The sequence below is a fragment of the Malurus melanocephalus genome, unplaced genomic scaffold (assembly GCF_030028575.1).
Source record: "Malurus melanocephalus ecotype Western Australia unplaced genomic scaffold, MMel_1.1 scaffold_222, whole genome shotgun sequence".
NCBI classification, from domain to species: Eukaryota; Metazoa; Chordata; class Aves; order Passeriformes; family Maluridae; genus Malurus; species Malurus melanocephalus.
In genome coordinates this window covers 13420-23235 of record NW_026623454.1, presented here as the reverse complement: position 1 = coordinate 23235, position 9816 = coordinate 13420, and the positions used below count along the sequence as shown (strand labels likewise).

Below are 9816 nucleotides of genomic sequence, written 5' to 3'. Positions count from 1 at the left end.
GGTCTTTCAGAATGCATTTGACTGCTGACTGGGCCCAGATGTCTCAGGGTGCTGGTACCTAGGGTGGTGTGTGATAGCTCTTGATATTTTCTATATGGAAGTATCTGATGTTTGGATCATGTATCAGATGTTTTTGACAACTAGTGGTACCCARTAAGTGCAACAATAGGATTTTCATGGTGATCACTGGAGAGCTACTTGAATGGAAACAATGGGGAACTCAGTGGAAAATGGAGTACAAAATAATAATTTGGGGAAGGGATCTATAGAAATTGCCCTCATTGCAGAGATACCTAGATCTACAAGTTACAATGTCCACTTCAGAAAATACCTAATGTTTTGAATCTGTGCTCTTGATGGGGGCCATTAAGATCATCTGTCAAACAWGATTATTGCCAGAATAACCTGCATAGAAACAATTTCTTTACCATCAAACCACAGCAGTTCTGACCTGCKTGTGACAATGCCTTTGGTATTTTCTCAAATATTTCTGTGAAATTCAGCCTTTGGGACAATAGGACTCCAGGAAGTGCTTAATGTGGTCAGCTGTCTGATGGAGCTGTCTGTGGAACAGGAAATGTAACTGCAGCATTCTAACTGTGCTTAAGTGGGGGGATTTGCGGGAAGATTTTCAAGCAAGCACATTTTAATCTGTCACTTCCACTTAGTTGTGGATAATGATCTTTTAATTTATATGAACAGAATATAAATTGCAGAGCCTTTGGGAACATTGCAAGGTGCAAGCCTTGTTAACTCTCATAATGTGTGTTATCTCCAGGGCCTTTTCGAGTCAGAGAGAGTATAAATTTATTTTATTTTATTTTATTTTTCACTTTATTAATTTTAGAAGGTGACATTCTGATTACTGGGCAGTRTTAGATGTTGTTCCTTGTTCTTTATGTACATAAGAAAGCAGTTCAGATCACAGACTGCATTCCCAAAGAAGCTTCTGTCATGTGGCGGCTGCAGCTGCTGTGTTTTTCCCTTGCCCCTTTCTCATCCCCAACCCTTGGCATATTCTCTGTGCTCACCAGAATCCTCATAGTGGAAGTACCAGAACTTCACTTTGGGAGGATTCATTTTACATTGTGTTAGTTCCATGGAAGTTACACACCTTATGGCACTGCTCATGTGGGCTGCTTGTCTACTCAATGCAGAGATGGACCCCACCTCTGGTGATTTAACCCCAAAAACCTGTGCCTGAGATAAGTGCTGTGAATCACGGGCTGGAGGTGCTTGTTCTGCTATTCTTGCTTGTGTTCTTCTACTCTCAGTTACAGCAGCTTCATTTCTTCCTTATCAGTCTTTTGGAGGAGGTGATTTATGGTTTCCTCTATATTTGAAGACCACTTTTCCACAAATATGGATATTTAAATAATTTTATGTTTGAATGTCAGCAGTGCTTCTAGCAGCTGTTGTTGTTTCCAAATGATGATAACTTCTTTCTGATCTTCATTGTATTGCAGAGATGCACAAACATTTGGCACAAGTTGAGTTTCTGAGACAGCCTGATGACATAATTGTACTGGGTGAGCATACCCAAGGAGGCTTACATGGGAGTAACATCAGAACACGATTTGACCTGGATGTTTCAACTCAAACTTTATTTGCCTGAGGTCTTCTAGGAGGTTTTCTTGAATCCATTTTTTWAAAAAGTACTTGTATAATTCTATTATTTTCATGGCATTTTAATGCAATATTCCGGATAAGGATGTTACTGCCAATGGAATTAAAAAAAAATAAATTACAGCTGAGAAAATAATTTAGTTGATGAATTTATCCTTATTGCCTCATAGAATGTCCATAAACATAGAGTGGTTTCTTCAAATGGTCTTGTTATTTGAGCTAGATGACTTCTTAAAGTAAACTCTGCCTTCATAGTCTGTGAATGACTTTACAATTAACTGTGTCTAATATTACAAAGCAGAGTTGAATATTGCAGCTTATATCACAGTGAAAGAGGCTGTGCCAAATAATATTGCCTTACATTTTTCCAGGCTTAATTACATGTGCTAAAGCAGTTATTACTGCTCGTCTGACAGACAACAGCTTAAGTCATGCTAATTGGATTTCAGTCCAAATCCCTAATTGTGATTGATCAAGTAAATTATATATGCATTTAAATGTTTTTCTCTGCTCAGTGAGTCAGAAAGCATAGACAGTACTTCTAGGTGGAGCATGAGACAAGTATTTGCTTATGATGAGTGGAGAAGTTCAAACACTTAAAAAATCAGTGAAATGTTGATCCTGAGCTAAGGTTGTTAGGGTTTGTTATGCACAGCATTTTGGAAGTACTTARGTGTCAGAAGCTGCACGTGTGTAGTTTGGATGATGTGATGGGAAATTAGCAAAAGTTAGAGCCCAGGTGTTTGTCTGCTTTGTTAGGAGACAAAATCTGGTTCCTGGGCATGGTTGAGTGCCAAAGTAAGATTCTTTCTATGGAATTTGCTCAGAACTGAATTTTCCAAATTGGGAACCCTAAAATGGAATCTACCAAGATCATCAGATTCCTTGGGGAAAAAAATGACTGAGCTCTGGAAACTTTGTGAAATTCTGAGATTTGCATGCCCTTTCAGGTTCACATCAATGTTGTATCCYTTGTGCCTTCAGTGTGAGCAGGACGAGGTCTTTTTATTTATTTTCCCTCATCTTAGAGGAAACTGCTAAAATGTGAACTTAGTCTTGTGAGATGTATGGAGTGCAGCTGTGCTGAAAGCACAAGGTGAGGCTGAGATGACAGAGTCATGAAGGAAACTGCTAGAAAATCTAAGCATGTGCTGTCTTTGAGTATTTTAAGTAGCAGAGCACAACAGCTGTAARCCAGTTCAATTTCATTGTGTCTATTGTGTCTGGATAATCACAGATTAATGCTAACAAAAGATGAAGTTGCCCCAGTTTGGAGTTAGCAATAGCCAAGGTGGTACCATGCTCGAAGATGCAACACATCAAAAAAGATGCTTGTTCTGAAGTTTGTGCTGTAGGAACTGTGTAGATACTGAGCAAAACATAACAGAAAGAGGAACTTTGCTGACAAATAAMTGTGTAGAAGGGGGATCCACATGGTCACTAAAAATCTCTCATTGATTTGTTCCAGAAGGGGTTGGAAGTCACAGTGCTTTGGGGTGTGTTGTCCATCTGTTCCATGGCTGTCTCAGAGGGGCTGTGTGTRCAAAGTGTCTCTGTTATTCCCCTTTTGAGAGCTTCAGGGATTTCACAGCATCCTAAAAGCCAGAAATTTTCAACTCCCCTTCCAATCCAGACAATGGTCCTGTGGCCTCACCAACAATGAGTGACTGCAGAAGCACTGGCTAGAGCCCATCTCCAAATTGGACTGGGAAGAGTTAGATCCTGTTGTTTTGTTTTTAATTCTWATGTTTKTATCCTTTTCACACAGCTTTCCTTATGACTGGCTTTTATTTAGCCCCGAAGCTTAACACTTGGAAATTCTATTTGTTGTTTTTTTTTTCATTATCTTGGCAAATAATGCTCATTCTTCCAGTAAGCATCTTCCTTCCGTGTCCTGTTTCATTTTCTATTCTGTATGAGTTCTTACCTAATAGCTCATTGAAACAACTGAAGCAATTAAAGCAAACAAGTAACTAACATCTGGTATTTGTTTATTTGCTTTCTTATACTTTCTCTAGGGCARGAATTGAGTGATTTGGAATGGTTATCAGTTTATTACATTATCTGTGTTTGCAGAAGATCAAAGAGGTTAATGTTGCACTTCAAGTTGAGCTCTCTGAAGTTTGTGGTAGCTCTGTGTTAGGATGTTCCTGACAGGGGCCTTGGCACTCCAGGAAAAGCATGATTTCCAGCTGAGCACAGTTTTGCCCTTGAGAAAGAAAGTTTCCTGAGTGAGTAAAGGGTTCCCTTGAGCAGGGAGCATCTTGTGCTGAGACAGAAGTTGTCATTGTCCTGTGGCTTGAGTCACTTGCTGAAATGGCACAAATGGTTCTGATGGTACCTGGCACAACAATGTCGTGGTCCATGGCTCAGGTATCAAGGTCTCTGTAAGTCAAACAAGACATTCTTCAGATGATGAAGCTCTTCCTGACATAGTTATCATGAATCTTTCCTGCACATTATTTCTGTAATCTAAAATCACTTAATAGTTGTAATACATTAAGCAGGTTCCGGATCATGGTCTTTCTAAGCAAGATCCACTTTCTCTCTGTATCTTGCACAAATTATGACTACAGTGCCCTCAAAATAAAGCAGTAAATTATTGCTCACTGAATTTATTATACAGTGCAATTACATGGAGGCACCGCTATGAATACCATCTGCATAATCGATATGGTTTTATATTGCTGTCTCAACAGCAAGTCAGTCTAGTGTACTGAGGATTTGCTGAGCACTAAGTTCTTGCTTTRGTTATTTCTGAGCAAGACTTTGTCATTATTTGTTGTGGTCAGAAGTGCCACCAGATGGGTCAAGAGGTAATGGCTTTAAGCTGAATGAGGGTAGATTKAGATTGGATATAAGGAAGAAATTCTTTACTGTGMGGGTGGTGAGACACTGGCACAGGTTGCCCAGAGAAGCCATGGCTGGCCCATCGCTGGAGGTGTTCAAGGCCAGACTTGATGGGGCTTTGAGCAGACTGGGATAGTGAGAGGCATCCCTGCCCCTGGCAGGGGGTTTGGAATGAGATGATCTTTAAGGATTCTTCTGACCCTCACCATTCTGTTGTTGTGTGATCTGAGATCTTGCCTGGTTTTTATAGCGCTCACTTACATTGCCAGTGTTCTTGTGTTAATGAATTGCTAGAAGTGGAGATTTTATTGACTAAAGTGAATCAATAACTAGAGGTTTTTTGGGTCGGAATATACTTTGACTTCCAGTCACCYCAGTCCAGATTTATGCTTTTTTTATTTATAGTGCTATAAAACRGAGCTTGGCTTGCAGTCATGAGTGAAGTGTGTGTAATGTTTATCAGATGAGTCTTGCTGCCCTTCCTCTGTGAAGAGAGATCAGTGCTCTTATTTGCCATCTTAATGATTCCTAAAAACTGAAGCCTTGGGAAATACCTGGAGCAGCTGTGTCTTACAACCATTCTATTAACTAGCAAATACCTGCCTTCAAATTAAATCTTAAGGTGCAAAATCATTTCTGTTGTCATGGTTTAACCCCAGCAGCAGCCCAGCCTCACACAGCCGCTCCGCTCCCACCCTCCCAGTGGGATGGGGCAGGGAATCAGAGGAATAAAATGAGAAAACTTTTGAGTTGAGATCAAAGGAATTTAATAGGTAAAACAAAAGCCACACACACAAGCAAAGCAAAACAAGGAATTAATTCTCCCCTTCCTGTGTGCAGGCAGGTGTTCAGCCATCCCCAGGACAGCAGGGCTCCATCACATGTGATGGTGACTTGGGGACACAAACACCATCAGTCTGAGTGTCCCCCCCCTCTCCCTCTTCCCCCAGCTCTACATGCTGGGCATGACACCATATGGTGTCATCTCTTAGGACTGGAGAATTTTGATGCTATCTTGTCACATTTAAAATGAATTTATTTCCATATTAAATTGAAATAAATTAGCCTAGTGTATATCAATTAATGTTTAACTGTCAGAGATAAAAAAAATTTGCTCTCCTTGTGATCTGAAGTTAATAGAAAATCCGATAGCAAGTGTAAGAACTGACAGTTTTGGCTTGGCATCAGCTTCTCCTTGGAAGGAAAGCAAGGAAGCAGTTCTGTAAAAGTTATCTTCCTTACTAGTAACTATCACTGCCTTTTCAATTCCATTTCAGCTGAACTTATAGTAAAACACAGAAGTATAAACTTCTAGTAAAACTTATAGTAAAACTTACAGTAAAACAAACATCCTTCTGTCCATCTGCAGCTGTGCAGTTAGTTGTTGAGGAGAAATTACTGTRGATGTTCCATCTCTGAAAGCTCCTGTATCCAAAAATGACACTTCAACACCAACTTCTCAGCATTGCTGTAGTGGTTGCAGCTTTGCTGTAGAAGAATAGGAATTGCTTCTGGAACTGATCAAGGTCATGAGAGGGTTGTGACACTTCAGGTGAATAAGGAAAGTGGATAGGAAAATACCTGAGAGAGTGTAGATGCCCTAATACTTACTACAACATTCTGAAGTCAGGAATTGGAAAGCTTCAAATGTAGTTTTGRTCTATTTTCAAGAACACAGAATGCTCTTGTGTGGATTACTCTAGAAGTAAATTAATTCATATGTCAACAGAAGTAATTGCAGTCCACATGCAAGCAAATAACATTGGAAGTAGTGGATTATAAATTGCAACACCATGTAAATTAGTGCAATTCTACTGAAGCTGTAATTGAGAGAAACCTGCTCAAAAGTTTTGTCCTAAATATTTTGATTGATTGACAAGTTTTCTCTTGAAATTAAAGATTTTTTTCACGTCATTGAAATACATGGAGTTCATGACTCTTAATTTCAGTGTGATAGTAGAACAGAGACTGATTTGCAGATGAATTTGGTATTCTGCCCTCACCCTGGAAGAAAGGAGACCTAAACCACAAYCTACTGCTTTCCAATTTGCTAAACTAAGCCAAACTGATTTAAAACTACAGCTGTAAAATGCTGAATAAGGGTACTCATAATTYAGTTTCTTTTTCTTTTGTTTTGTTTCGTTACATCATTTCACAGTAACTGGAGATGGAAAAAATATGTCGCAAGAGCAAAACTGAATTAAATGCTCTAACAATATCTTATGTTCTTTTCAGGTTCAATGTAAGCTCTTTGGGCACCAGCAGTGGAACTCRTCTGTCCAAAATGGTTTATGGTGAATTTTTCCGCAGACCTGGCAAAGATGCAGAACTTATCAATTTGAATGTGGGTGGCTTTAAGCAGTCAGTGGATCAGAGCACCTTGCTCCGATTTCCCCATACCAGACTCGGAAAACTTCTCAAATGCCATTCAGAAGAGGCCATTCTAGAACTCTGTGATGATTACAGTGTGGCAGACAAGGAGTATTACTTTGACAGGAATCCTTACTTGTTCCGATATGTGCTGAATTTTTACTACACGGGAAAACTTCAYGTTATGGAAGAACTTTGTGTCTTTTCCTTCAGCCAGGAAATAGAGTACTGGGGAATAAATGAGCTGTTTATTGATTCCTGCTGCAGCAATCGGTACCAAGAAAGGAAAGAAGAAGGTCCTGTTAAAGACTGGGATCAGAAGAGCAATGACAGTATGGACTCCTCCAATGAAGAGTCATCCATATTTGATAAAGAGCTAGAAAAATTTGACAATTTGTGTTTTGGTGAAATAAGAAAGAAGATCTGGGTCAGAATGGAAAATCCTGCCTACTGCTTGTCTGCCAAGTTAATTGCYGTGTCATCCCTGAGTGTTGTGCTGGCATCAATTGTGGCCATGTGCATTCACAGCATGCCAGAATTTCAAAGGCTGGATGCCAATGACAGGGAGATTGGAGACCCTGTGCTGGAAGCTGTGGAGATTACGTGCATCATCTGGTTTACTGCTGAGCTAGTGATCAGGCTCTTCACCGCTCCAAGTCAAAAGAAATTCTGGAAGAAGCCACTGAACATCATTGACTTCGTCTCTATTATCCCATTTTATGCCACACTGGCTGTGGACACGAAGGAAGAAGAAAGTGAAGATATTGAGAACATGGGGAAAGTGGTTCAGATACTGCGGTTAATGAGGATATTTCGCATCCTGAAACTGGCCAGGCACTCCGTAGGATTGCGGTCTCTGGGCGCCACTTTGAGACACAGCTATCAGGAAGTCGGACTTCTGCTTTTGTTTTTGTCTGTTGGGATTTCTATTTTTTCAGTGCTGGTGTACTCAGTGGAGAAGGATGACGACTCATCAGAGCTGCAGAGCATCCCAATTTGCTGGTGGTGGGCGACCATCAGCATGACCACGGTTGGTTATGGGGACACTTACCCGGTCACACTTGCTGGAAAGATACTGGGCACCCTCTGCATTATCTGTGGGATCCTGGTGGTAGCACTCCCAATCACCATTATTTTCAATAAGTTTTCTAAGTACTACCAAAAGCAAAAAGCTATTGATAGAGACCAGTGCAACAATGACCGCAAGGAGAAAAGCAGTGACCTACCCTATTTTAACATTAGGGATATTTATGCAAAAAARATGCACTCCTTCATTTCTAGCCTTTCTTCAGTAGGAATTGTAGTCAGTGACCAAGATTCAACAGATGCCTCCAGTATCCAGGAGATGGAGGATGTTTGTAACGCGGTATCTTTAGAGAATGATGGGAAATGAGTTGAAGCAGGAAAATGAGTTGAATCCCRTTCGCTTCTCTTTATTTCTCCTCTGATTCTTGGTAAACGTGGACTTACGAACTTCAGTGAATTCATTAGGAGCAGTCGATTCTCAGGGTACTTAACTCTCAGCCATATTTGGACATTCTTTGCTCTGAGGATGCCATAAAAGCTTCATTGTTTATATGAGGCTTTAAAATATGCCTCATATAGTGGTTTAGTTTTTACACAACTAATGTTATGCATTTTTGGGGACAAAGAGTTGGGAAAACAGTTTTAAATGTGAGATAAGTGGGTTTTTTTTGGTTTTGTGGGTATTGTCATTTGATTTGTTCGTTGTTTTTTTCCCCTGCAGCAGTCTGATATCATGCACAGAATTTTCTTTTAAAATTTTCTGCTCTTCAGGTACAGATATTTTACAAACATATAAAAACTATTGTGCAAGTTAATGAAGTTTTTACCTGCAAATACATTAGATAAAAGAAGGAATTGTGTACATGTAAAACTGTGCTCACTAACACATTTATGTAATTTTAGAGTTTGGAACCCATTTCCTAAGTTGGGGCAGAAAATATATTGGTACATATGGTTTTTACTCCATGGAAGCATATTTATTAGTTTCTTTCCAAAAGCACAATACAWTTTTAGTTTGTTAAAATAAATTATTCCCATTGTGCCTATATTTTTCCTAGGATCCAGCCATGGCCCAGCTCTATCAGGTCCTAAAGGGATTGAATCATAAGTCCCAGGATGAAGTGTCTGGTGTAGGCAGGATAGAAGCTTCTTGTGCCATTTAGCCACCTCTCCTGCCATTGTGGCCCTGAGCAGTTCTGGTGCCTGGAGAGGATCCAGCTGTGGTTAAGGCCACTCTGATGGGTTCCCCAGAGTCTTTGATTTGTGGGCACTGAAGYGAATATCTGTGGTGGTCTTTAGAAGTTACTGCTCCCTTCTGCCAGCACTGCTCCTTGCTGGAGGTGTGGTGGGGCAGCGTGAGCGGAACCTGGCTGCTCTGGTTCTCTGTCCAGGGCTATAGTGCCAAGCAGTGGAGATGTGAGGAYGTGCTCTTCTCTGCTGTGTGTTGCCCACTGGAGATGTAGGGTGGGCACTGCAAGTGGGCACCTGAATTGAAACTATTTCAGCTCATTTTTCTAAAGCTCATCTGCTGGTGGTGGCAGCTGTCCTGGTGTGTGCTGTGGGCTGGAGCAGTGCTCATTGCTTGGCAGAGTCCTGCTGCTCTGTGCTTCCCCTCCTCTCCAGGGATTTCTTAAGCAGCCAGCTAATTCTGCTCTRTTTCAAACAGGATCTTCTAGGGCTATTTAAAAGGAAAGCCAGTCTTTGAGCTTAGCACAAAGCAGTGCTGGAGAAGCTCGTGGACCTTATAGCTCCGAGTGGACCTTGTAGTCCGTTCTGTTTGTGAACACTCATTTTCTTTCATTTGTCCAGTGGCTAAATTAGATACTGGGCAATGGAGAATCGAAGACACTGTGATGTCAATAGTTTCCTTAAAGAGAGGTTTGACTATTTTATTTTTTTAAATATTATTGGGTCAAATACAGAAGCCTGTGCTGAGTTTCTATT

General features: G+C 40.5%; 1 protein-coding gene across 1 annotated transcript; it reads left to right on the top strand.

The window, feature by feature from the left end:
• Nucleotides 1-6723: 6723 nt before the first annotated feature.
• KCNS3 (potassium voltage-gated channel modifier subfamily S member 3) lies at nucleotides 6724-8918 on the top strand. The gene has a single exon (XM_057374303.1). It carries the CDS (start codon nucleotides 6761-6763, stop codon nucleotides 8237-8239), a length of 1479 nt encoding a protein of 492 aa, XP_057230286.1. The 5' UTR covers nucleotides 6724-6760; the 3' UTR covers nucleotides 8240-8918.
• Nucleotides 8919-9816: the final 898 nt, after the last annotated feature.